Source organism: Desmodus rotundus, chromosome 9 (assembly GCF_022682495.2).
Source record: "Desmodus rotundus isolate HL8 chromosome 9, HLdesRot8A.1, whole genome shotgun sequence".
Classification (NCBI taxonomy): domain Eukaryota; kingdom Metazoa; phylum Chordata; class Mammalia; order Chiroptera; family Phyllostomidae; genus Desmodus; species Desmodus rotundus.
The window spans coordinates 79,362,509-79,388,708 of record NC_071395.1 but is presented as its reverse complement, the minus strand read 5'-3'; the positions used below and the strand labels follow the sequence as shown (position 1 = coordinate 79,388,708).

Here is a 26,200-nt window from a genome sequence, read left to right as displayed (position 1 = left end):
TTTCGCCTCTAATGTGCCCACCTTCCACCTCTTTGTGCTTACAGATCTGACACGGGCCGTGAATGCACTTCCCCAGAACATGACCTCGCAAATGTTCAGTGCCATTGCTGCTGTGACAAGCCAAGGACAGAACCCTAATGCCACCCCAGCCCAGTGGGCCTCCAGCCAGTATGGCTATGGGGGCAGTGGAGGAGGCAGCAGCGCTTACCACGTACGTGGCTCAGGGAGGAAGCTCTTTGTGGAGGATGGGGAAGAGTGACAGGGAACAGTCATCCTTTAGATGTCCGTAGACTGGCTGCTACCAGGGCCCACCTTTACATGCACAGATGGGCCTTAGGAACTGTCTCCAGCAGATGTTCCTTCTCCTTAGGCCCATTTGAGGGGAAAAGGGGTAAGAGAAGGCCTGGCCTTTCTACAAAGTCCTTTGGGGTCTTTGGAACCCTCAAGCCACTAGAAACCTCAAGGGGTCAGGACTGGGAGGCAAGATTGTCGTGCCCAGTCCCATCCCGTTGTCCTGCCTCTGCTGCTCAGAACCACACGCTGCCCAGGGGAGGGTTGGCCGGAAAGCTCTGTGCTGAGCCCAGATTTCCAGCTTTCCAGAAACTCATGGAAAGGATAAATATGCCACAAGCCCATCCCCATTTAACTGTTCACCCTTCTCCAGGTGTTCCCAACGCCAGCCCAGCAGCCAGTGGCCACGCCACTAATGACCCCCAGCTACTCCTACACGACCCCAAGCCAGCCCATCACCACACCACAGTACCACCAGCTTCAGGCCAGCACCACCCCACAGTCTGCCCAGGCCCAGCCCCAGCCCTCCTCCAGCTCTCGGCAACGGCAGCAGCAGCCAAAGTAAGTATATGGATGGTGGCACAGAGCAGGGCCTTAGGGCCTGTGCTATCAGGAGACCAAGGGACTTAGTATGGCCGGGTACTCTGGATCTTCTGAGGGCCATGACCCAAGGGATGTTCCAATGAGGGCTGCTTTCTGCGAGATGACAGAGGAGGGCAGTGTGGCAGCTGGCCACGGCTGCTGCCTGTAGGTGCGAGGTCCATTTCTGCGAGGGTGGATCTTCACCAGCGATTGGTGGGAATGCTTCCTTCTAGTGAGCCTCAGGAGAGTTCTGGTCTGAAAAGGCCCTTCTTCTCCCTCCCAGGTCCAACAGCCACGCAGCCATCGACTGGGGGAAGATGGCAGAGCAATGGCTGCAGGAGAAGGAGGCAGAGCGACGGAAACAGAAGCAGCGGCTGACACCTCGGCCATCCCCCAGCCCTATGATCGAAAGCACCCCCATGTCCATTGCTGGCGATGCCACCCCGCTCTTGGATGAGATGGATCGGTAGGGGGCCTGCTCCTAGGACTCTGGTTACCTATGAGGCTGGGAGAGGCCTGCCTCATTCCCTGCCCCTCCTTTTCTGTCCATAAAGTGGAGTGAATTGACGTTCTCCTTGGTGGTCAGCCTGGATGGGCAACAGGCTGGATGGCCTTGCAAACTTGAGCTCAGTGTACGCTAGGCGACAGTTCTCCCACTCCAGGCCCTCACCGACCACCTCTCCTGGGACCAGGCTGGGAAGGGAGTGTGGCAGGGAGGAAGAAGAGGAGGATGAGAGTGAGAGTGGAACAGTTTTATATTCTACTCCCCTACAAGCCATTTTGAGCTTCTGCCCTCACCTGACTCTGGGCTGTGACCGGGCAGCAAGCTCAGCACATGAGTCTCCCCGAGCTCTTGTGGAGAGACAGATGCTATTTATTCAGTTTGGAGCAGGAGGGAGAGGAGGGGAAGTGTTTCTGACCCTGACGCCGACAACTCGGGTGGCTATCAAAGCAGGGTTGCAGGGACATCGGGTTGCAGTGCTAACCTGCCCGCCTGGCCACCTTCACCCTCCTGCTGCCACGCCGCTTCCTGCCTGTCATTTGAATAAACAGTGTTTCTACAGAGCACTTGGCAAAGCCTCTCTCTCCCTTTCTGGCTCTTGAGGGGTGGTTTTCAGAGCAGAGTTTGGAGCTCAGAAGGCTCCCAGGCTCCCTCAGAGAGGCAGTGACTCAGGAAAGCAGGCAGCTTCCGCATCAGATTGCCTGGTATCGCTTTCCTGTTCCACTTCCCAGCCCTGTGACCTGGAGCGCACCCTATTATCTAAGCCAGTTTATCTGTCACGTGGAGACGGTGATATCTACCTCATCAGGGCATCTGTGAGGACAAACAGAATGTGTGAAGTGCTTGGCCAAGTGCCCGGGACTTCATAAGGCCTCAGTAAATGTTAGCTGCAGTTACTTTATTACTTCGACTCACACACAGCCGCCCCCATCCATTCTGCCTACTACAGATGGCCCCCAACTTAACGATGGTTCAACTTGATTTTTTAACTTCACAATGGTGTGAAAGCTGTACACATTCAATAGAAACTGTACTTCAGATTTTGAATGTTGCTCTTTTCCCCAGGCCAGCGAGATGCAGGGGGATACTCTTGTGATGCTAGGCAGCCCGGGCACCAGGGTAAACTAGATACTCAACGCGTGTTGGTGTTAGATGCTTTCTCCCAGCTGTAGGCTAATGTAAGTTTAAAGTAGACTGGGCTAAGTTTTGGTGTTCAGGTGTGTTAAATGCACTTTTTACCTGATGATATTTCCAGCCTCACAATGGGTTTATCAGGACATAAACCCATTGTGAGTCAGGGAGCATCTGTGGGCTGCTTTGGCACATTTGAGAAAGGCCACGAGTAAATCTGGGTTTCCCAACTTGAGCCTCTGCACTCTCTTTCCTTTCTGCAGCTGGGCGCTAGTCTCTGACAGTGCTTCTACACCAGCCAAGTGTGTCTGCCCCAGGATGGGCCTCACACTCACCTGCTACACATACACGCTGACCGGAGAAGGGAGAAGGGGGTGGGGCTGTTGCAGGGCAGGGCAGGCCAGTCCCGGGCCCTAGCACGTTCCCCCAGCCCCACTGCGTCTTTTCTTTGGGCTGCGGACCTCCCTGGTTTCTTTGCAAGACTTGTCTCATAGCTTTCCCAGAGAGAAACATCAATTTGTTGCTCCACTTATTTATACATTTATTGGTTAATTTTGTATGTGGCCTGACTGGAGATCTAACCCACAACCTTGGTGTATCTGGACAATACTCTAACCAACTGAGCTACCAGGCCAGGGCCCTTCCTTTCTTTTCTTCCTTCAAGATCTCTGCCTTTTTGTTGGCAAGAGTTGGGGGGAGGTGGGGAAGGGACTGGCTTTCTGCAGGGAACCAGTTCAGTTCCCTTTAGTACAAGTGCTCTCGGAAGGGCCCAGCAGGGGCAAGGACACACAGCTGATAAGATCATGTTCCCTTTGGTCTACCAGCACCTCCTGCAGGGCCACATAAAGGAGGGAAAGGCCAGGCACAGTGGCAGAGTGGGTTAAAAGGTTCAGTTTATTAGGGGTATCGCTACAGACAGTCCTACCTGTCCCTGAGTCGGTTTAACAGAGACCAGTCTCCCAGAAGACAGAAGCCTCCTTCCCACCCCACCCAGCTGTGTTCTGCCCTGGGCCTAGGATGTCAGAGAGGCTGTTACAGTCCCCTTCCCCTACCCTCCCACCTACCTTCACATGGGCTTCCTCTTGAAAGATGGATTGCCCTTTAGAAACCCCTGCAGCCCTCTAGCCCCTATGTTCCAGCTATGCCCAGAGCCCACCCTCTACCCACAGAAGTAGCCACGTTGGAGGGAGAGAACAGCAGCAGGGGATCGGCTACAGGCTTGATCGCATTTATTCTTCACCCCTGTCGCCCTGGCCTCAACCAAGATTTGATGCTGGGGGAGATTTCCTCTTGTTGACCTTGACTGGAGAGGCCTTCGCTCCAACTTTCTTGGCCTGGACCGTGTTCTTCTCTCTCTTTCTGGGTGATGAAGACTCCACAACATCATCGCTGAAGGGCTCCTCCCGCCTCTGGTCGTTGTAACTGTCCTCACTCTCCAGGTCCTCCCTGCTGTCCGGGCTGGACTCTGACATCCTGGCCAGTTCCCTTGGGCTTGCTGATCTGCTCAAGTCTGGAGGCGAAGGTTCCGATTTAACTGGGCTCTTCTTTTTAGTCAGCTTGCCTTTCTTGACTTTTTTCTTCAGCTTTGCCTTCTCATCCGTCTCCTCCTCACTTTTCTCTCTTTCATTTTTCTTCTTGACCTTCTTGATAACTTTGCTGCCCTGGGACTTCCCTGTGGGACTCTCAGAGCGCCAGATGGTGATGGGAGCCGCCGAGTCTGGGGTACCCGTGATTGTGCCCATTCCTCTGCCTGTGTCGGTGGGTGTGGTGGCAGTGGGCCCCACCTGGATGGGGATGGGAGGCTTGCTTTCTTCCTCCTCTTCCTCTTCTTCATTTAGGTCATCTGCCCCGCACTCATGGTGGATGGGATGGTGGATCACTGCCACAGAGACAGGCCTGTAGCTTTTGCACCTGGGAGGGAGAAGGACAGGGAAAGAGGAGGTTGGCAGAGAGCGAGGGCCTGTGCCCCCCAGAGCCCCCGTCAGCCTGCCGACACTCACCAGCCATACCAGAACCGCTCCACACACTCTTCCTCTGGGATGAGCTTTGCAAAGCAAGGGGTCTGGATGATGTTGAGACAGGTTGAGCCCACATCTCGGGAGCAGGTTGGGCCTACATCTCGGGAGCTGCTGCTATTTGTCTTCTCGGAGTAGTCCTTCACCCTGCCACACGGAACTCAGCCTGGCTCGCACGCCTCCAGGACTCCCCAGGAGCCCAGAGCCAGAAGCCTGAGGACAGTGAGCTTTCCCAGTGGTAACTCCAGGCTCAGCCCAGCCGAAAAAAAAGACCTCCTCCCCATTGCTCTTGGAGTAGAGCCCGGTTTGCAAAGCTGGGGCTGGGCAGGCAGCGCCTGGTCAGAGCTGAAGGAGGGAACCGCAGTGAAAGTTTGGACCTGGCTCTGCCTGGGAGTCTCCTGGTCTGTGGGCCTCCCAAGGAGGAGGGTCCTTACCTGCAGTCACAGCCGCAGTGGCTGACGGAGTGCAGGTGCAGTTTGTAGTGACCACAGTCAGAGGTGAAGGGGTGGATGAGGTGCCCGGTGCACTGCTTGTGTTTCCAGCAGCACCTGTCAACGTCCTTGAATTCACCTGAGGGGTAGGAGTCTGGGTCACACAGGGGTGGCTGCAGCGGCAGCACTTCAGTGGGTCTCCCCACAGCTCAGTCCAGAGGCTTCACCACATTCACCTGCCACCACACCCCCCAGAGCTGTCTCTACTTCACGGTAGTAAGTCCAGGTCTCAGCACTCTGCTTTCCCCAGTCCCCTGCATGAATCTGCTGCCCCCACAAGCTCCCAGGAAAGTGTCTCGCCAAGGTCCTCACCAAATCCCCTTTGCTGTCGTATGACACCTGCCTCCTCTTTCCCTACCCTCCCCTGCCTCCCATGGGAGCCTGCCCCCCCCCGGGGCCCTCCACTGACTCTTGCTTGCCTTTCGCCCAGCTGCTGGGAGTTTGCTACCTCACTTCACAGGGTGCCTGGTAGGGGACGGTCCTGTTGCAATGGCAGACTGTGGGATGCCACTTCAGAGTCCCCAGTGATTAGAGCCAGTAACAGCATTCTTGGTACCTATGAGGCCTTTATCTGGGCCTTCAGAGCCTCTGAGGCCGTTCTGGCCCCAAGGCTGCCTATGGCATGGTGGCTCCAGCCTGGAAGGCATCTGAGGCCTAGCCTGCCACATGTCATGCTCCTGGCTGCTTCTCTTGACTCTGGTCCTTTCTTTTTCCTGCTTCTCTTCTTTAAGCCCCTTCTCTCCAGATGCCTTTCTCACTTCTCCCCTTTCCCACGCTCACCCTTGATTCTTCCCCTGCTATTTAGTCGTCAAATTCCCACTCCTCCTTTCTCTGCAGTCCTTAGAGCCATGGGCTGCAACAACCCTTCCACCCCTTGTAGGCTGCACAGATACTCTGTCCCCTCCCAGGGCACAGGGGAGAAGCTGCTGGAGTGAGCGTTTGGGATTAGGGGGAAGCCCTGGAGAAAGGTTCCTACATCTTTTCCTCAACTGAATGCACATCCTGGACACAAGACTGGAGTCCCCCAGCTTCTACCCGCACCGCCTCACCTCTGCCCCTGCCCAAGGCTCCAGTCTATCAGTGGGTCTCCCTTCCGGCCACCCTCTAAAAGGTAAGCCCGTGAAGTGATTCTACGTGCTCAGGACTTCACGCACTAGGGCAGAGTGGACAAGGCGCCTTCCGGCAGGTCCCTTTGGACTCTGGCTCCATCCCCCTTGAGAGGAAGAAGTGAGCAAGCACCAGTGACTTCCTTGGCAGCCTGGCATGGGATGCTAGGGCTGGCTCACTGCCCCCAGGCAGACTGGGAGGATTGACCCAGCCCCTACGAGTGTGAAGCTGGGGCAAGAACTCATAACCCAGGCGGGAGGTGTGTTAGTCCAAGTGGCCCTAAAGCACTTGAGAGATGAGTAGACAGCAGATTGGTTTGAGCCTTGCCCCACATCCCTCCCCTCCAGCAGGCTGTGAGGGCCCCAGGTCCTCCACATACTCTTGCCCCACTTGGTGGCCTCCCTTTCTGCTACCTCTCCCCTCGTGCTCTTTTCTTCATCAGCGTGTGAGGCAGGACCTTGCAATACCACCACCACCTCCGCTTGCTCCAGCACTGCTGAACTGGGGCGAAGGGCAGCGTGATACCTAGTGTCCTGAACCTGCAGTCGGCTAGGCCCGAGTCCAAGTGTTGGCTCTAACACTAGCTGGGTGACTGGGGGCCAGTTATTTTCCTCCTGTTGTCTTGTCCACAAATGGGGATGGTGGTAATACCTATTTTGCAGGGCCGTTGGGATGCTATACAAAGGGGTGATTGTGAGCTCCAGAACGGGGCCCTCTCTGGCATGAATAGGTGATGGGCTGAGGGTGGGGTGCTGGGGTAACCCCTTCAGGACCAAACCTCCCTCCTACCTACCACCAAGTGTCAGCTTTCCCATGTTAGGGGTGGTGGGGACCCCTGGGGCTAGAGATTCCCCTGGACCCACCTTCAGAGGAGAAGGTAGATGCGTCAGTGCTAGACGCCACAGCAGCCAGCAGATGTCCTCTTTCCCAGCTGGGTAACCTGTTTACATCTGAGAGAGTACAGAGTGGCAGCAGCAGCACCCCTCCCCAAGCCTTTTATTCATCAAACATTTTCTGAGACTCTCCAGGTGTCAGGCCCCAGCTGCGTCCAAGATGCCGAGGTTAAAAAAGAAAAAGGAAAGTCCCCACTCTCAAGGGGCTGGGAGAAGGTTGAAGAGGGGACGCAATCTACGTGGGACAGTTTGTGACGGTGTGATGCAGAAACGGATAGGGAGGGAAACGGTGGGGAGGAGGCCTGGGGAAGCAGAGAACAAGGGCACCTGCTGAGACGGCGGGAGGTGGGGGTTAGGGTAAGATTAGGAAAGTCTTCCCGGGAAGAAGCAGAATAGAAGCTGAATCTGGGAAATAATAGGACTGAGCCAGTCTAGGCAAGGAAGGACAGGTCAGGGAATTGTCATAGAGTGCATGGAGCTGGGTCAGAAGTTGTCCCCCAGCAGAACTCCAGCTGGGACAGCAGCTGCATCAACAACCACAGGGTAGAGTCTGCCACTTTCCTTTCCTTCCCACGATTAGCTTTATTCTGTGGGGCATCAGGAACTGAGTTCTGCTTAAGGAGGGGAAGCTGATCACTTAGGGACTGCAGCTGGGCTTTCACTGGCACTTTGTCATCTTTCTACAGTTCCCCGGTCAGCTTCTGTTTTCCACAGAACAGAAAGTACTCAAAATTGATTGAACGTTTGAATCAAACATCAAGCACTTCCCTGGAAACTCCTACCCTGCTGCTGTTCCTCTCAGCAGATCATTGCACCAGCCTTCTCTGGGGCTGCCCCCACCCCATCAACTCGCCCCCGACCTAGGGAAGCATCCCTCCTTCCTCCTGCCCAAGGCACCTGAACTCTAGGACCCAGCCAGAATTTTCACTTTCTCCTTCTTTAGTGGTTTGTTTTTTCCCTACAGGCTGTAAACACCTTTCAACAAAACAGTCTATGGACCCTGTTCCTCCCTCTACTACTGCATATCCCTCCCTCTTCCTTTGCAATCCAAGCTTATTCACTCACTTAACAGACCTGTTGACTAGCTTCTTCACTAGACCCCAGTCAGGAGGCCTGGTTGCCACCTTTAGTGAGCTCAGAACCTTCCCCTTTCTCTATTCCAGTCACCTACACCGGGCAGGCGTCCCGGCCCCTCTGTCAGACCAGCCCCGGCCAAGGCTGTCAACAGTTTCCCAATAGCCAAACCCAGTGGCCTCCTTTTCATCTCGTCTCACTTGCCCTGTTAACCAATCAGTGTCTTTCTTCTGTATACTCTGTTTTTCTGGCTCGCATGCAGACCTCTCTCATCCCTCCCTTTTTTCCTGACTAGCTCTTCAGTTCTTTCTTAACTCTTCTGCTGTGCACCTTAAATTGATGATTACCAAGATTCTGTCTTGGCTTTCCCTCTCAGAATACAAGGTCGTCTCAGCTAATGTCATCCAAGTCCATGGTTTCAGCATCCACCAATAAGATGGCATGCATCTGGGCGGGTCTGCAGTCCAGACTGCTCTCCTGAGCGCAGGGCCAATTCCTCGCTGATGTTCCCAAACGCTCTAGACCAGCGAGCAGGTCCCACAAGAGCCTGCATCTTCTCCGCACCCTACACGAACCACTGCTCTTGTCTCTTCCATTCCAGAGAGCAGCAGACACCACAGCTGGAAATCCTTTCCCTCGTTTCTACACCAGCTTGATGACCAAGTCTTGTCTGCCCATCTGCTCCCACTCCTGCCTCCGACTTGGTTCACACTCTCGTCTCCGACCAAGACACTGCCAGTAGCCTCCTGCCTGGCCTCCCTGCCTCCTGTCTTACTTCCCTCATCCAGTCCACACAATGCAGCCAAACTGAGTTTTCTAGAATGCCAACTGGCCTACCATGTTCCTCTTCTTTAACAGTATTCTACTACCTTATCGTGACGTAACTACTTATCATGCCCCCACCCCAGAACCCAGGCCCTGGTTTCTTTCTCAGTTATCAGTTCCTCCCACTCATCCATCTCCTTCTCCATTCCTTCTCTCCTGCCTTCCACTCCCCAGAAATACCTGCTGATCTTGGAAAGAACAATGATATCCAAGTAGGATTAGTCACACATATCTTGTACCCCTTTACCCTGCCAGGGCACCTCATGTATTCATAGCATCTTGAGAACAAGCCCCATAGTTCATCTGTTTGTACAGATCCTGGGACATGGAAAGTACTCAGTAAATGTTGGTCAATAGGATAAATCAGGGGTGTCAGACTCATTTTCACCAGCGCCCACATCAGCCTCGCAGTTGCCTTCAAAGGGCTGAATAATTTTAGGACCGTATAATGTAACTACTCCTTCATAATGTAACTGCGAGGCTGACGTGGGCGCTGGTGAAAGTGAGTTTGCCGTCCCTGGAATAAATGCATGAGTAGACTAGAATAAACCCTCTATGGGAGCCACAAAGAAGCTAAGGAGTGGAAATTCTGCCCAGGGTTCAAACCTGGAGGCTGTTTTGGGGAAAGAGCACTGACCCAGGGTGAGCACCTTCACAGTGTCAGGCACCGTGCTGGGCTTTTAAATGATGCCTTTGCGTCTAGGTGCTCTCACCACAGCCCATTCTCTCACCACAGAGATTCAGAGTAAGTAATTTGTCCAAAGACCCAAGTTAACAGACGGCAGAGTAGGATTCGAATCCACTCTTGCTGGCTCAAAAATCTGTGCTCTTTCAGCTGTTTGTTTGGGACTCCTATCCAAAACCTGTCCTGCCAGATGTCACTTCCTACTACACCTGCTCAACCCTGACACAGCCAATTCCCCATCCTCTGGCTTTACCCAGTCCTGATTCCCACAGCCTCCCTTATCCACCCTGGACCTAAGGTTAAACCAGAGGGCCCTGAGCCAGCGTCAGCACTCAAACTCTGCTTTGTCTGACTCCACTTCTCTTGTTCTCTCCAGAGTCACCATGGAAAAGACCTATATGCAGGGTCCACTAACTTTCACCGAGCCCCAAGAAGCCCTGACAATCATAGCTGTTTGCCAAGGAGTGGGATTTAGTGACTCCTCAGATCTGAGGGAGGCAATCTGCTCTCTAGTTTCACAGACTGAACAGAGAGCTTCGACTGAATCAATCCACAGCTCCTGTGGCAAAATCGTATAGACACGACGTGGTGGGATGGGGTGGGTGATAGCTTGAAAGGAAGAGAGAGGCTTGTGGTCTCTTTCTCCGCAGGACATTAATTGGGGTGCAGAGTCCTAACTCAAAACTCACAGGTGATGCTCATTTGTACAGAATCCTCCCAGTCCTGAGGGCCGAGGAGCTTCCCCGCCCTTGCAGCACAGGCGGTGGGATTCCAGGTTGGACACCAAACCAGCTGAATAGGGGAAGGAGGGAAGGAAGGTAGAAGGGAGAAAGGAAGGGAGGAAAAAAACCAGGAAGGGAAGGAGGGAAAAGGAGGGAGCAAAGCAGGGGAAGTGTGCACGGTCTCCTTGGAAATGCAGCCCTGGCCCCGCCCACATCTGAAGGCGATTGTGATGTCACGCGTAGAACCTCCAGACTCTTTTTTGCCCTCAGAGTCAATAGGACTTTCCGCCCAAGCCCCGGCGACAGGTTGGACGCTGGACAGTGGGCTCCAGCCAGGCCCAATACTTCTCGGGCTACTGCACAGCAATGCCTCCCAGCCATACAAAGAGGAGTTACAGCTCTCACTCCAGCCAGAACACCCCAGCCAAACCTGGAGGTCATTCTCCAGGACCTCAGGACCCCAGTCCTGAATCATTGGTCCGCAGATGGACGTGAGCCCGCCCCCAGACTCTAACTCCGCCCCCATCCTAGCCCTTGGCTCCACCTCCGTTGTCAGACTAGCTGGTTCTACAGCCTCCTTGGGTCCTCCAGCGAGCCCCCCCTGCCCAGGCCTTACCACTGCTGCTCTCCTCCCAGATGTTGGCATTGTCCTCAGACTTTTCCTTAGTCCACTTTTCAGTCGTCATTCTTGACCTGACCCACATGGCTCTCAGCCCAGTTTTTCCTCTCTACAAGACTCTTCCTCGCAGAAGTCCAAACCCTGAACCTTAGCTTGGCCGAGCCAACCGTAAACCCCAACCTCAGCTTCGCTCCCGTCCAGCCCTCAACAAAGCCTCATGCTTGCCCAACCCCTCCACCTACTTTCCCCCGCCCCCCGTTCTAGGTGGTGGTGTCTTCTCAGCCCAAGTCTAAGCTTCAGTCGAGCTCTTCATCCGAAGCACCTCAGGTCCTTCCAAGTTCTTCCGTCTTTGTCCCACTTTAACCTTAGTGCCTCACCTTTATCTCAGGCCTTAACCTTAGCTCGGCTGCTCAGGCCCAGCCCTCAGTCCCATCCCTAGTTCCTCTCCAGACCTACCCCCAGCTCTTAACCCCACCCCCACTTTGGCCCCGCCCCTAGCCCTGTTCTTAGCCCCGCCCCACCCATTCTCTCAACCCGACACAGCCTTCCACTCCTGGCCCCGCCCAATCCCTTCCGAACCCTTCAGCGGCCCTTAGCTCTGCCTGCAAACTACACCGGTACCTCTCTCCGAGTGGGAAGAGACCGCTTCCTACCACACCACCCACCATCCCGGCTCTTCTGGGGTTCCTCCGGCCCTGGCAAAAGGCCAGGCTCAATCGCTCTCTCCGCCTGCAGGATCGTCTGATGAGGACTCGCCCATTCCCAGCTGTCCTGCGGCGCCCAACCCCAGAGCCTCTTAGCAGCATTTCCTTCCAGTTCGGATGGGGCGCCCTGATCCAGAGAAATACTGCCCAATAAAGATGTTAACATAGAGCTTGGGTCTTGGTCATTTTTCCCAAAAGTTTTAAGATTTTTCAGTTCTTCTGTGTTTGTGCTTTGCTATTTCATTCACGCAAATTTATGTGTCTCCATAGGCTTGCCCAGTGCTGGGAGCAGGATCCACGGCATCCATCCCTCGCACCGTACACCCCTCACCCCTCAAGTATACACACACACACTGCACATGCTTGTATCACACACGCAGTGTACCTAAAAAAAATCGACTCACCACACACACTAATACAACGTGCACATGCCCCTACCCCTGCTCCCCATGTTCTGCTCAGCACAAACACTCCACAGCAGTGTTGTGGTGCCAACTACACACACACACACACACACACACACACACACAGAGTTAGAGGCTCTGTGCAAGGTAAGGCAAGGGGTGATGAGCAGTCCTGTGTGGGAGCAGACATAAACAAACAAATTCCAGGAGAGTGTGAAAAAATGTTAGAGCCCTGTAAATGTTCCCACATCACGCCCCTGTTTCTCTTGGCACCAGGCTCCAAAGCTAAGACAGGCCTCAAAGGATGAAAAGGAAAAGATGGTATTTAAACTTTGTTTTCTCCAGAGAAACCAAGGGCCTCTCCTGCTGCTGCTCTGCATGATACCCACCTTCACTTTGCTCCAGACCCAGCAACCTGCATGGGTAGGGTCACCCCCCAAAACCTCCAGTTCCAGGAACAGTAAGGGAGGGGAAAACAGGAAAAAGGGGAGTGTGCAGAAAACCAACCCTCCCAGAACAGAGGAGCGGGCTGAGAATGAAAGCAGGCATAGAATGGACAGAGCACCTGCTGACTGGGATCCAGGATCTGTGTTCGAATCGTAACACTCCAGTGCCTCCCTGGATGACACCAGGCCACCTGTGTCCCTCCTGCCAGACGCCATTGTTGGGCCAGATGCCTGAGATACTTCCAGCCAATCTACTCATATAGCTCTGGGTCAGATGTCAACAATGAGCCAGGTTCTTCGTCACCAGTCCTGTAGAGTTATAATAAGCCCTGGCTGGTGTGGCTCAGTGGAATGAGCGCCAGCCTGCGAACCGAAGGATGTACTCACATTGGTTTCTCTCCCTCCCTTCTCTCTCTAAAAGTAAATAAATAAAGTCTTTTACGAAAAAGGTTATAATAGTTAAGGTTTTTGAGCCCTTCCTATGTATGTGTTAGTGCTTTATCTTATTTAACCCATGAAACCTCGTTAGCATTATTAGCCTCGTTTTACAGAAGAGCAAATTGAGGTACAGAGGGTAAGTGACTTGCTTGGGTGACTTAGGACGGATAGTGAGGACTCAAGTGCAGGTCCTCCTTAGAGTCTCTCTCTCTCTTTGAAGAGGGAAAAATACACACAGTAATTTTTATTCAGTTTAGTTTAATCATGTTTTAAACTGTAAAAAGACACCACTCATAATTTTATGTTTATACCCCTAATATAGTTAGATGTTAGATGAGATATCTTCTGAATAAAAGCCCAGCCCCTACCCTCCCTGGGCCAAAGATATCCAAAACTCAATCACTTCTGTGTTCCTCTCAGACGACTATCTTTTAAAGGGAAGGCAAGAAGAGACTAAAAAAATAAAATATTACCCAATGATAGAAATGTGGCTATAAGCACCGAATAGGGCACATTGGGGGGGAGGGGGGCCAAAGGTAAGGGCTCTCAAAGCCAACAATTCAGATCTCGCCCATGGAGAGTGCAGCCCCCCAAACCTGGTCCCTGAGCGCCCAGCCTGCCTGAGGCCTGCCCTGGGGCCAGGGATGGCCAGCATCCTGGCAGGAGACTCCAATTCCAAGATCGCCATATAGCCCTGCCCATTCCACATCCCTCACCCCCAACAAAGGACTCCAACCCCCAGACTGCTAATAACAGAGAATTTAATGCATAAGGCACAGTGTAAGGCTGGGACCGTTAAGCATCCTCATACCCAAAGGGCCCAGCAGGCAGAGCAAAAGCAGCAGGGACCGTCTCTCCATTCATTCCTGGGAACCCTGCAGAGCCCCTGGAGGAAGGGGGCATCCAGTCTTTGGTATGGTGCCTAGGGGCAGGAAATGACTAGCATGGTCCCAACTATCCCTCTGGGGGTACTGCCACCAAGGGGCAGCTCTTTGGTCTGTAATAACAGTTAGTGCAAATGTCCAGGGATAGAGGTCTGGGGGAGTCAAGGCGGCACAGTGCCCCAAGGCTGAGCAACCGCATATCCCTCAAAAGCAACATGTAGGCTTCTTCTTGCCGGCGGTTAGGTACAGGTTGTTGTCATCGCTGTTGATGCCTGAAGGAGAGTGAGGAATATGTGAAGCAGCCATTGGAGGTTCCCCATGCTCTCTGCCACCCGCATCCAGGAGGGCACTCACGGACAACATCCCCAATGCTCCGGGCCCCCGATTTCTCCAGCTCAGCCAGCACGTTGGCCTCAAAGGTTAGCGCCGCCACACGGAAAAAGAATTCCCGGACATTTTCACCTGACACAGGGAACAGATGGTGCTTAGGGTCTAGGCCTGAGGTCCTTGGGCACAGCTGGAGTTGTAGGAGTGAGAGGCAAGGTAGGCAGGAATGCCACAGCAGAAGGCCTGAAGCCTCTTACCAGTGAGAGATGAGACTGCCCAGTACTCAGCCTTCATCTCTTGGGCCACCTTGAGTGCGTCTCTCTCCATTAGCACATACTGAGCAGGAGTCTGAAGGGAAGTCAGAGTCAGCCCTGGCAGGGAGCTCAGTTGGTTAGAGCGTCGTCCCAAAACACCAAGGTTGTGGGTTTGATCCCCAGTCAGGGCACATACAAGAATCAACCAATGAGTACACAAATTAAGTGGAACAAATTGATGTTTCTATCTCTCTCCCTTCCTCTCTCTTTTTAAAATCAATCAATTAAAAAACTTTTTTTTGTTAAATTCAAGAAAAAAAGCCCTGGCCAGTGTGGCTCAGTTGGTTGGAGGGTCATCCCGGTCAGGGCACATATTTAAGTCGCAGGTTCGATCCCCAGTTGGGGTGCCCACAAGAGGCAACCAATCGAGGTTTCTCTCCCTCCCTCCCCCTCCCTCCCAAATCAATAAGCATGTCCCCGGAGGACAAAAATAAATAAGTAGTAAAATTAAAATAAGAAGGAAGTCAGAGTTAGATGCGGGAGGGTTCTCGCACCACGCTGGGAAGCCCCACCACGGGCACACTCACACTCAGGTCCTTCTTGGAACCCACAAGGAACAGAAGCACGCTGGCAGGGTCGTTCTCCTTGAGTGCATCAGCGAGCCACTGCCTGGCAGAGACGGCGGACAGCGAGAGATGAGCTGGGCCCCTTCCGCTGACACTCACACGCCCAATTATCCTCTCTCTGCTGCTAGATGCAGCCTTCCCTTCCCCACCATGCCCCGGACCACCCCTCTTTTCTGAACCCTCTCTTCCCAGAGCCCCAATATATTTCAGCATCCCCAAGTACCTGGTATGTTCCAGGGTGGCCACATCATTCAGACTGAACACAATGACGATGGCTGAAAGAGGAGCAGAAACAGTCTCAGGCTGACGGGGAGGCCCTACTGGCTCATTTCCACAATCCCCTCAGCCCACAATTAGAAGCCGGGTGCACCCACCTGCCCCACTTCACCCAGCTTCTTACCCTGAGCTCCTCGGTAGTATGTTGATGCAATGCATTTGAATCTCTCCTGTCCAGCAGTATCCCAGCTGGGAGGAAAAAAGGGTGAAACAGAGGCATGGGATGGGAGGGGGTTAGATGGGATGTAGGTGCTAGAGGAAGAAATGGCTGGAAGAGGTAGAGGAAGCACTTACAGCTGCAGACTGAAGGGAACACCCAACACCTCAAATCGTTCCATCTCAAAGTCCACTCCAATGGTGGCCTTGTAATTCTTATCAAAGGTGTCTTTGCAGAACCTGAGGGGGCACCAGATGCTCTGGCCCTGAGCCCAGCCGATCTGGCTAGGCCTGGCCCCCACTCCCCAGCCCAACCCGGCTCAGTCCAGCACCCTCTTACCTATTAATGAGACAAGTCTTCCCCACCGACAGGTCCCCCACCACAATGACCTTGGAGATTTTAAACCTGCTGGACACAAGAGGAGGCAGGAGGAGTGGGCACTAGTTCTTTCACTCTGGGGAGTCCCAGTGCTCCCCTAGCAGGTCTACAAAGGTAGCTGCATCCAGGCTGCAGTTGCCAGAGACACCAGGCTCCCTGGGCAGCTTTCCTGGACAGATGTGCTGGCCAGGAGTGTTTTGTGCTTCAGTATAAGAGAGATGTAAGTTTGAATTCCAGCTCTCACACTTACTAGTCGTGTGACTTAGGACAGTTACCTAGCCTCTGTCTCGGTGTCAACATTTAAGTGGATATTTAGAATACATTTTATTGGGATGTTGAAAAGGTTAAAATGAGATAAATGTTCTACATTGTGAAACATAGCTCCCCCGCACACTTACGTTTTAACATCTCTGAAATCAGCGTACATCTTAAATGCGATGTGTTTTCCATTTACTAAAAGGCAGTAACAGTATCCACCACACTGCCTGGCACAGAGTAAACCCGACACTAATAGTGGCGACCATTACTAGTATTCCCTTTTTACCCATACTTGGGCTCATAGATGTAGACACAGTCCCCACCCTGGGGCTCAAAGGGATGGTGCGTGGTACGTGGGAAGCTGAGCTGAGGACCACATCCTTCTCTGTCAGAAACTGAACTGCCACCTCTCAGCCAACCCCATCTCATTGGACTCACCATAACCTTGCTGAAAATAAAGGTCGACGCAAGGTCATAAAAAGGGGGAATAACCACATAGCTGGTAGGCAGAAGGTTCAATGGAGCCCTAAGGGAGTGGACGTTACCACTGCCTTGACTACGAAGTTTCCCGGGACTTCTTTTCTTTGTTTTGGGTGTCTCCAACTCACCCCACGGTGCCTGTCCGGTGCTCCTGGCAAGCGCAGGTGACCCGGGGGTGGAAGTCTTTGCGCATGTGCAAAGCGGCTTCCTTCCTCAGGTACTGAAAGGGATGGAAGAGAATGAGACTCACCCACCACTGGCCCTCTCTGGCAGCCAAGCTTAGCCCGGGGCTGGGGGTGGGGAGGGGACCACCCAGAAGCAGCAGGCCTAGCTGGGAGGCAGGGCTGGGCCCAAGCCTCTAACTGGCCTGGTGCCGCCTCCTCCCCGCCCACACGCCACCGCAGCCAGAAGCCCGACGTGGCCCTGATGCCTACCTGGGGCAGCTCCGCCAGGACGCGGTCCCTCCGCACCGGCGCCAGAATGTTCATCTTGCCTGTGGCCTCGTCGGGCGCCCTGAAAAGGCGCGGAGGCCTGATCCGCCCCAGCGACCCGGGCCCGAGGGGAACCGACAATCACCCGCGACCGAGGAGTCCCGACTATAACTCGGGGACACGGGGAGCCTACGGAAGCCCGCGGCCTCGGGGATGCTACGATCACCGAGGGCCACGGAGACGAGACGATCACCCGGGGCTGGGATGAACCCACAATCACCCGGGGCCGGGCCGTCCCGAAGACGACTCGGGGGCGGGGAGACCCCTCGGCCGCCAAATGGGGACTGGGAGTCCCGTCCCGGGGATCCCGGGCCCGCGCAGACCCTACAATTACTCGGGGCCGGATAGTCCCTACAATAACTCGCGGCCGCGGAGACCCGACGACAAGTCGGGGTTGAGGCGGCCCCACCATAACAGAGCGGTCCGAGGGCGCGGGAGCGGCCCCGCCACACGGGGTCAGTGTGGGCAGGGACCGCACCGCGAGGCCGCGAGCCGCGGGAGGAGGGGGCGAAGGGCCCAGTCCGCCGCGGAGCCCCGCGTCCCACGCGACTCTCCCTCTGCGAGCGCTGTAACCTGATCCCCGGAAATTCCTGGAGAAGGGCCGCCCCCTGCCCCTCTCCCGGCAGCTCCCGGTCCCGCAACCCGCCCCGGACTCCCCATCCTCTCCTCCTCCCTGCACCGCCCCAGGCTCCCTCGACAGCCGCCTCGTCGGGGGCCAGGACCGCCCCACCCAGGCTGGAACGTGCCCACACAGGGGTCCCCGGGTTGCTCTGCCCTGCACCTCGGTGCCGGGCTGCGTCTCCACGGGGACCCTTACCCAGCCGAACTGGTGATGGGGAGTCGGTGGTTGCTGCGCAGCATCTGGCTGCGCCAGGACCGGCGGGGAGGGGTAAGGGGGAGAGAAGGGGCCCGAGGAGAGGCGGCGCTTCCCTCAACTCCAGGCCCAGGACGTGACTCATCGAGTCTGTCCCCGCTCGCCCTTCAGCCCTGGGAGCTGGGGGGTGGGCAGCATCGAGGGGGTGCCAGAGGCGGAGCTGGATGCCCACCGTGGAGAGAGACGTCCGAGGTCTGGCGTCTTTTCCTCGAAGGCTACCGAGTAAATGGAGGGGTGGGCAGGCTGAAGACGAAGCCTCCTCCCTTGGTGGAGGATAAAGGAGGGCTAGATGGCTCGGGAACTCCGCCCTTTGGGGAGGTCGCTGCTCTGGAACACGGGGACTCTCCTCGGGTATTGGCCTTCTTCTCTCTGACCCCTCTGGAATCTTCCCAAGGACAACTTTTCCATTTTGCAGTTCTTTAGGATAGAATCGGGATGGCACAAAACAAGTCTCACCGTTAAAGGGGAAAGCAGGTTCCCAGAGGCGAGGAGGAAGACGACAGGGAGGGGTGAAGGCAGAGTAGACACCCACCCTCTGAGAAGCAGACGAGAGTCTTCCTAAACTTTGCTGTGTGTCCGGAACTGAATTTGAGGTGACCGGGAAAGGAAGGCAGGACTACTTAGTAAAGGGAAGGGACTGTGAAGGGAATTCTACGGACACAAGAAAAGCTAGCGAATGCTGGAGAAATCTGTGCGCTGGGTGTTTGGAATATTGGTAGTTTTTCAAGAGTATTGTTGGGAAAGCGCATGAAATCTGACGTTGGTAAAGAGGGGAGATGTGGCCACTTTCCCGCTCCTGTAGTACTTCGCTCCTCTCCTCTGCCTGATTCGATTTTTTTCTGCCACAGAATCACCCTTACTGATAAGCCACGTCTCAATCTCGGGACCTCAATTTCCACAAATGTTACCTGAAGTAGTTGGGCCTGACGAATTCTGCTCTAACGTTCTAGAACTTTGCTTCACTGTCCCTGAGTCAATCTAACTGTATCTATTACAGTTTGCAGTGTTACTGCCTCCCTGAACTGCAGTCCTTTTCTCTGAAGTTGCTCAAGATGAGAAACGCTCAGGCCCAGACGCGAGTGGCCGCCGTCTTACGATCCACCCGCTGCAGCAGATAAACACGTCTCAAAAAAACTACAACCCCCAAGAAGCTTTACGGTCTTACCAGGGGAGGTGTGGCGCATGCTTAGTCCCTCTCCCGAGGAAATTAAACCTAACTACTATTCCCGGCGAGCGCCGCGCTACAAGTTACCCAATCAGCTTTAAGTAAGAAAGCATCGCGAGTCTTTGGTGAGACTTGGCTCTATAAGCCCTTGGGGACGAGTCTAGGAAACCCTTTTCACGAAGATGGCGCCCAAAGCGAAGAAGGAAGGTGTGTGCTGGGGCTTGTGGGGGGTACATGGCTGGTTGGCCTGGGATCCCTACAGAGCAAACGAACCGAAAGGACAGTGGCTGAGCTAAGACTTAGGTGTCAGCTCCGGAACTGCTCCTCGCGTCTAGGTCAGGCTGCGGTGTGCGTGGGCCCAACCGCATGGGCTGGGCTCCTGGCTGAACGGTGAGGGGAGGGGAGCTGATAGCCAGACAGTGGACTTGGGATCTACAGGCATCCACAGATCACAGCTCCATGTCTCCAGACTTGAAAGGAATCAGTCCCCTCAACTTTACTTTTTTTTTTTTTAACTTCTCATTTTCATTACAGACGGCTTTGTAGCCTCCCAGGATGGCTGTGCGATAGTCTGTAGAAAACTACTCGCACGCATCCTGGCAAGTATCGAGCGTTCGAGCATTGCTAGTTTTTTGTGTCGGATACCTGGAGTCACTCCAAGCGTGCCCCTTTATCGTGCATATGATGGAAAATGTTTAACCTGAGACTTGTGATGTCTTCAAAGGAACCACTGATGCGCGTGTAGCCTGGGGCGCCCACTACCGGTCTTCGGGCCAGAAGTGATCGATTTCTGAAACCCGCTTCCACATTTTGTTTTCTTTTCTCAGCCCCTGCCCCTCCCAAAGCCGAAGCCAAGGCAAAGGCTTTGAAGGCAAAGAAAGCAGTGCTAAAAGGCGTCCACAGCCACAAAAAAAAGAAGATCCGCACGTCACCCACCTTCAGGAGGCCTAAGACACTGCGGCTCCGTAGGCAGCCTAAATATCCTCGGAAGAGCGCCCCCAGGAGAAACAAGTCAGTACTGCCCTGTACTCTTCCTCCTCCGCCCCCCTCCCCTTTATGAGAGAAAGTTTAGGAAGGTAACAGAGGTGGGAGAGGAGAGCCAGGTGGGCTCTGTAGGCTACCAAACTTAGAGCTTGGCTTCTCAGAAACATGTAGTACTTAACGTGTTTCCCTAATGGGGTTATGAGGAGATTGTCAATGAGTTAAGAACAAGAAGAGACTGTTTTCACTATTGGCAGGAATTGTTTAAAACAACCCATAGTTAGTGCCAGGGTTAATTAATTGTTAGGTTAATTATCACTTTATATGTTAGGGTCCACCTTCTTGGAAGTACGAAGTAGGACTTAGATGCTCTTTGTTGTAGATCTCCAGGTTTAGTTCATTCTTCATAGCACCTATTGCTGCAGGGGAGTCGGTGAAGGTAGCAACATGGGATGATCTAGGTTGATAAAGGAGATTTATTCATCTGTACTGGACAGTGAAGGCCTGCAACAGTATATGGAAACTTCCTTTTTCCATTCACTCTCAAGTTTTTACACTCAGGTAATGGTTAGTGGGAAATTGCACAAAAAGTTGGGATACTTCAGTATTTCGGTGTCATGCTGCTGTTAATAACTGACCTTAGGAACCACAGATTAGAGACAAGATGTGGTGGCAGAACAGAGTGGGTTGTGCCCCTCTGTGGAGGAAAGCAAGCACTTGACAGTCTTTTTACCCTTTTGGATTTAGCATTTAGTGTAATGAAAGGTTGAGACCGGACTTCTAGCTTCAAAATGAGAAGGTAGTGTCCGTGTGAATAGAGTTTCTTCTCTGAATTTGGGGTGAGGGGGGGGACTGTGTTGTAGTTGTGCTCAAGCCACTGTAAGTTTAACCTCAGCTGTAAAAAAAAAGTTGCTCTCAAGAATTGATGGTCCAGGCAGAAAACTGTACTTGAACAATTAAAAAAAGAAGAAGAAGAATTATTGATGGTCCTCAAGTTACCAAAGTGGGTGGAAACAGCATCATAGTGAAGCAGCAACATTCTTTGGAACTCTAGCCTGGGTTTCAAGATGTTGCAGTCTAGCTTTTGCTCTTCAGTTTTAACTTCTCAAGTCTCAATTTTATTCAGAAATGTCGAAGTCAAAGATTTTCTAAAAAGCTGGCTGGTTCTGGCTCACTCCAAGGATAGTGTGGCTCAATGGATTGAGCGCCATCCTGTGAACCAGGAGATCATTGGCTCAATTCCCAGTCAGGACACGTGCCTGGGTTGTGGGCCAGGTCCCCAGCAGGGGGGGTGTTAGAGGCAACCACATGTTGATGTCTCTCTCCCTCTCTTTCTCCCTCCCTTCCTCTCTAAAAATAAATAAAATCTTAAAAGAAAAAAAAAGAGGACTTTTTTAAAAAGAGAAAGAAATGGTGAGGTCAAACAAAGAATGAGGGGTTTGGGACTCAAGATGATTCTTTAATTACACAAAGGATGAAGCCCTTCAAGTGAAATAGAGTGCACGTGGTTCTCTTCCCCTGCTGAGGCTCCAGGTCCCTAGGTTTCAGGTTGCAGATGATGACACTGTTGGGCGACCAAAGTCTGACAAAAATGATTGCTACTCATCGTCTGATGCACCTGGGCTTCAAAAGAGGTCCCATCCTTTCTTTTACTGGGCTCAAGCCAGGTGACCCCATTTTACCTCCCCCAGGCTAGACCACTATGCCATCATCAAGTTCCCCCTGACTACTGAGTCAGCCATGAAGAAGATAGAAGACAACAATACACTTGTGTTCATTGTGGATGTCAAGGCCAACAAGCACCAGATCAAACAGGCTGTGAAGAAGCTGTATGATATTGATGTGGCCAAGGTCAACACCCTGATCAGGTGAGTGGGGCCCCAAGGGCTGAGGAGGATGCTGGGGCCTCAGAAGCCAGGAAACCTGAATGGCATGAACATCTTTAAAATTCCTTAATGCTGCTTTTGGGGTCAGAGTAAGTTTCAGAGTTCAGAGTGCGTAAGCCTTGAGAAATGAGCAGCCCCTGCTGTAATTAGTCCTTTGTACGGACTGTGGACTATGGACTTTGGAGGAATCAACAGCTCTCCTGCCCCTAGGATTTGATTTTTGGCACAGGTGGCAAACACAAGGCCCGTGAGCTGAATCTGGCCCTCCACCTTGTTTCTACCTGGCAGCAGCACCGAGCTCTTGCTTAACTGTTAAGGAGTAGTTACATTTATGCAACCCTAAAATTACATTCTGCCCTTTGAAGGCAACTACAAGGCTGATGTGGGTCCCTGTGAAAATTGAGTTTGACACCCCTTATTTATGGGGTTGGTGTTCATTTTCTTGATTCCTACCTCTAGACAGGCAGGCCCTAGAGTAAGAGAAAATTGTCTGATTACCTGGATTTAAATATCCTGTAGTGTTTCCCAAAAAAGAGCATTAGCTTTGTAGCCTAGTGGCTTCCTTAACCTTCCTCTGTGCCAATGACAGAAAAATATCACTATTTGGAAAAGACCACATGGACAAAGGAACCCCTGAGCCCCAGAAGACGGGGGGGAAGGTGCAGGGCACTGTGGGCAACCAGGGACTAAGGCTGCCTTCTCCACCCTAGGCCTGATGGGGAGAAGAAGGCATATGTTCGACTGGCTCCAGACTATGATGCTTTGGATGTTGCCAACAAAGTAAGCTTTCTTTGTCATGAAACTCCTTAACAGCCATCCCCTGGGTGCAAATGATGTGCCTGTTTGCGACCAAAGCCTGACTTTTGCTGATTAGCCTTAACTGACTGACTGCACCCCTCTCCTTAATAGGCCTTACCCCGTGCCCACGTTATGCGTTTTAACCATGAAATTCCAGCTTAATCTTTACATTTCATCTTCAGTAACAAAGCTCCCTTTTGTTTTTCAGATTGGGATCATCTAAACTGAGTCCAGCTGGCTAATTCTAAATATAAAAATTTTATACTATGTGCTGCTTCATGTTGCTTTCTGGTTGGGCTGGGAGGGCGCCATACTGTGGTATACACACACTAAACAGTAGTTTGGCCCACTTACCCTGTTGGAGCATTCAGCACTCTCATTTCACCATACCAGTCATAATCCTAGTGGCAAGAGCTCAGATTTTTGTGATCCAGACTTGGGTTAGTTGTCCTAGGACAACTAGGACTTACCTCTGTCATAGGATTAAGCAAATAAGAAGTTTTATCAGAACCCCTTCTTTCATCCCTGGAAGAAGAGGCTTTGTATGAAACCAATACCCAGAGTTTCATTAGCATCCATTTCAGGGCAGTGTGGGCTGGGTAGCACCTTGTCCCCACACCCATCTACCATGTCCAACCGGTCTGTCTGCTTTCTTCAGCCTTGCCCAAGGAAGGACAAGGACTTCTGAGGAGTGCTTTCATTAAGTGTTTTCAATAGTGGATGCAGGCTTGAAAGGTGGAGAGCCCGGATGCCCCAGGTTTGGGTCTGAGTCTTAATTTCAGTGTATGAGTGAGGCTGTTCTCCTTGGCTATTTGCTGTCCTTGCCACAAGTTGCAGGTTCTGTGCCTCTCACTCTGTTAAGAACTTGTCTTTGTGTTGTGGGCTAGGCACACGTTCAGGGCAAAAGTCCGAGCGGAGGAGGCGGGAAAAGTAGATGAGGATCATGATGTCCAGCATGAGCAGGATCCCCAGCAGAAAGGTGCCCTGGGTTCCCTGACCCGCATACTGCAGGAAGAAATAGGTGAGATAGGCCTGAGGGGCCAGCCGGAAGAGAAAGTACATGATCAAGTTGACGTACTTGTTGATCCGGTAGAGGAGGAGATTCTGGGCATTGTTGATCTTCATCATCATGCGAATGGTGAGGAAAATGTTGCTGACCTCTACCAGTAGTGTTATGACACCCCCACCTACGAAACTGCTCCAAAAGATGCCTGAAAAGAAGGCACCCATGGCCTGGAGGGCAAAGGTGAAAACAGGTTAGGAAATAAATGCCAAGGCTTTCCTGGAAGCTGGTGGGAGTATCAAGGCTATCAGATTAGGCCCTGGCTATTGTGGCTCAGTGGATTGAGCACCAGCCTGCAAACCCATGGGTCACTGGTTAGATTCCCAGCCAGGCGCATGCCTGGGTTTCAGTGGGGCCATATACAAGAAGCAACCAATGGGTGTTTCCCTCCCTGCCCCTCCCCTGTCTCTAAAAGCATTGAAAAAGGCTATTACTTTGCGACTGGAAAGCCTGTTTGCTTTCTTTTGACATGTAGTTTACAGTGAGTTAAATGCAATTAAATTTTGATCTCTATGTAGAATTAACTGCAGTACTAGGTAAGGTTATGAAATGCTAGCCTTAAATAGTGAGCCAAGGGCCCAGATTAGCATCTGAGGATGGAAGATGTAGGACACGGTGTGAGTGGAGTTGAGAGGGTGGAGAGTAAGGTTGAGAGCGCCAGGCCTATACCACACCCCTCCTTACCATGACATGATGGACCAGGTATTCCCAAGAAGCTCGAGCCTGACGACTAACCACGATGTCCACGGTGTCATGGATGAAATAACCTAGCAGAGGGATGGGTGAGGAGGTCATGAAGGGGACTGAACAAGAAGCTTCTCCCCGTTCCTCCACCTACTTAATGCTTACTGGGCAAGACTTACCTGCGGAGAAGCAAACGAGCAGATAGCCAGAAAGTGACCATGCCGTCTCAATCTCTACTAGCAGTTCTGGGGTCTGCCATACACTGAAAGGGAGGGAAGAAAGAAGGCAGGCATTCATCTTCCCGTTCCCAAAGATCTTCCAGCTCCCCAATTTCCCTTGCCAGTCCAGAAGGAGTCTAAGCTCACTATATTAACTGGGAAGCAAGGAGGGGCTTGGCTGAAACCCAGGTGTCTTCCCTTTCCCAGGTGAGATCCCCTTCTCCTGGGGCCGCAGCCGCTCGGGATTGGATAGCCTTCCACACAGGGAATCGTGAGACTGCATGGCCTCAGCCCGCCCGCGAGTGATGGGGAGAGTAACGCGGGATTCCCTGGCCACCTTCATTCCCCCTGTTCTTCACTCACCACAGCAAAGCCCATATCCCTGACACAATGGAATGGGCGAAAGAGACGAGTAGGTTGTGCCAGCGCCAGGTGCGCAGGGGGTCGGCGCGCACGTGCGCGGGCAGAGGTAGGCGACTGAGCGCGCGCCGGAGCGCCCGGAAGGTCAGCGTGGCGCCCAGGAGCAGCAGCAGGGCGGGGTGCAGTAGTGGGGGCATGCTGGACCTCCCTGCCGTCCTTCTGTCCCCCCTCTGGACGGCCTCCTCGGGCTGTCCGGTGAATGGAGTTCCTTCTCAGTCCAGTCCACCCCGGACGCCTCTCCCGCCGGCCTCCAGCCTCACACAGTTTCTCCAAGGAGCCCTCTAGGCCCATACGCTCCTCCCGTCCCCTCCCAGCCGGCCTCTGCCCCCGCCCCTGGGCGCCTGGGCCCCCGCCCAGCCCCGCCCAGCCCCGCCCCCGTCTCCCTGCCCCCGCCCCTCTGGCGCCTCTGCTGAACAGAGGGCACTAGCCCCATTTCCCCCGGGGCGGGGCCGGGGGGAGGGCTTCCACCTCCCACCTCTCTCCTGCGGACTTCTGGGGCTGTCCTGGGCAGCCGCCACCGGCGCGGAGGCACCCCTCGCTGGCGCCTCCCAATTGCCGACTCGCTCTCTTGGCTTCGTTATCCCGCGTCCTCGCTTTCCCCCGGCCACCGGCTCCCGGCCTGAGCGGGTATTGCGAGCATTCTCTCCACCCTCAACTCCTTTCTTGACACACCCACGACTTTTAAACCCGGGACTTGGGGATGGGTCGGAGTCCCACCTTGGTCTACAATCTCTGCCCAGTCCCTGTTCTTTCACTGGATCACTAGCTTTTTCAGGCTAGAGACAGACGTGTTTACCTACCTCTACAGCGCCCCGCTTAGAGTCGGTGCCTAGAAACAGTTTATTAACCCATCACCACCCCTCTTCCCAGCCCGTTTTTGGGGTCTTGGGGCCAAGCGACTGTACCAATCTGCCTTCAAAGAGTGCCAGCTCTCTTCTCCCAGCTCCCTGGAGGCTGGAGTGGGGAAGACGGCCAATTTTGCTAGGGTGACCCTCACTCTGCAGGCCAGAGGCCTGGAGCACTTGCAGCTTGTGGCCACTAGGTGTCAGTC

The 26,200-nt window shown here is 53.4% G+C and overlaps 5 protein-coding genes and 3 non-coding genes across 12 annotated transcripts in view; 5 read left to right on the top strand and 3 right to left on the bottom strand.

Annotated features, from left to right (window-relative positions):
* SUPT6H (SPT6 homolog, histone chaperone and transcription elongation factor) overlaps window positions 1–1,938 on the top strand; it is a 31,309-nt gene extending 29,371 nt beyond the window's left edge. The window contains exons 35-37 of the mRNA XM_024565254.3: window positions 45–211; window positions 665–852; window positions 1,157–1,938. Of these exons, the coding sequence (XP_024421022.1) occupies window positions 45–211; window positions 665–852; window positions 1,157–1,343 (542 nt within the window). The 3' untranslated portion in view covers window positions 1,344–1,938. The remainder of the gene's footprint in view (window positions 1–44; window positions 212–664; window positions 853–1,156) is intronic.
* Window positions 1,939–3,092: 1,154 nt separating this feature from the next.
* Window positions 3,093–11,393, bottom strand: PROCA1 (protein interacting with cyclin A1). Of its 2 annotated transcripts, XM_024564854.4 has the most exons (5): window positions 10,935–11,393; window positions 6,983–7,069; window positions 4,956–5,091; window positions 4,507–4,668; window positions 3,096–4,417 (listed from the first exon to the last, which is right to left on the bottom strand). In XM_024564854.4, exons 1-5 carry the CDS (start codon window positions 11,020–11,022, stop codon window positions 3,763–3,765), a joined length of 1,128 nt encoding a protein of 375 aa, XP_024420622.1. In that variant the 5' UTR covers window positions 11,023–11,393; the 3' UTR covers window positions 3,096–3,762. The 2 variants fall into 2 exon arrangements, with proteins under 2 accessions (XP_045055241.1, XP_024420622.1); XM_045199306.3 differs by lacking the exon at window positions 6,983–7,069 and having other exon boundaries at window positions 3,093–4,417.
* Window positions 11,394–13,673: 2,280 nt separating this feature from the next.
* Window positions 13,674–19,010, bottom strand: RAB34 (RAB34, member RAS oncogene family). 4 transcript variants are annotated; one of them, XM_024564907.3, is made up of 12 exons: window positions 18,843–19,010; window positions 18,107–18,351; window positions 17,004–17,216; window positions 16,698–16,789; window positions 15,793–15,861; window positions 15,591–15,692; window positions 15,421–15,485; window positions 15,244–15,295; window positions 14,982–15,063; window positions 14,398–14,488; window positions 14,168–14,275; window positions 13,674–14,085 (listed from the first exon to the last, which is right to left on the bottom strand). In XM_024564907.3, the coding sequence occupies exons 3-12, from the start codon at window positions 17,055–17,057 to the stop codon at window positions 14,018–14,020; spliced, it is 783 nt and encodes a 260-aa protein (XP_024420675.1). In that variant the 5' UTR covers window positions 17,058–17,216; window positions 18,107–18,351; window positions 18,843–19,010; the 3' UTR covers window positions 13,674–14,017. The 4 variants fall into 4 exon arrangements, with proteins under 4 accessions (XP_024420675.1, XP_045054852.1, XP_045054853.1 ...); XM_045198917.2 differs by lacking the exon at window positions 18,843–19,010 and adding an exon at window positions 18,467–18,771; XM_045198918.1 differs by lacking the exons at window positions 18,107–18,351; window positions 18,843–19,010 and adding an exon at window positions 17,878–18,013.
* Window positions 19,011–19,153: 143 nt separating this feature from the next.
* On the top strand, window positions 19,154–23,111 carry RPL23A (ribosomal protein L23a). The gene is made up of 5 exons (XM_045198921.2): window positions 19,154–19,306; window positions 19,927–20,110; window positions 21,772–21,948; window positions 22,677–22,746; window positions 22,973–23,111. Exons 1-5 carry the CDS (start codon window positions 19,282–19,284, stop codon window positions 22,985–22,987), a joined length of 471 nt encoding a protein of 156 aa, XP_045054856.1. The 5' UTR covers window positions 19,154–19,281; the 3' UTR covers window positions 22,988–23,111.
* Window positions 19,775–19,838, top strand: LOC112308984 (small nucleolar RNA SNORD42). Its single transcript, XR_002975193.1, has one exon. It is a non-coding gene; the product is annotated as a small nucleolar RNA SNORD42 (small nucleolar RNA).
* On the top strand, window positions 21,629–21,699 carry LOC112308987 (small nucleolar RNA Z17). Its single transcript, XR_002975195.1, has one exon. It is a non-coding gene; the product is annotated as a small nucleolar RNA Z17 (small nucleolar RNA).
* Window positions 21,947–25,449, bottom strand: TLCD1 (TLC domain containing 1). Its single transcript, XM_024564909.3, has 4 exons — window positions 25,093–25,449; window positions 24,691–24,773; window positions 24,512–24,594; window positions 21,947–23,997 (listed from the first exon to the last, which is right to left on the bottom strand). The coding sequence occupies exons 1-4, from the start codon at window positions 25,284–25,286 to the stop codon at window positions 23,614–23,616; spliced, it is 744 nt and encodes a 247-aa protein (XP_024420677.1). The 5' UTR covers window positions 25,287–25,449; the 3' UTR covers window positions 21,947–23,613.
* On the top strand, window positions 22,790–22,861 carry LOC112308988 (small nucleolar RNA Z17). The gene has a single exon (XR_002975196.1). It is a non-coding gene; the product is annotated as a small nucleolar RNA Z17 (small nucleolar RNA).
* Window positions 25,450–26,200: the final 751 nt, after the last annotated feature.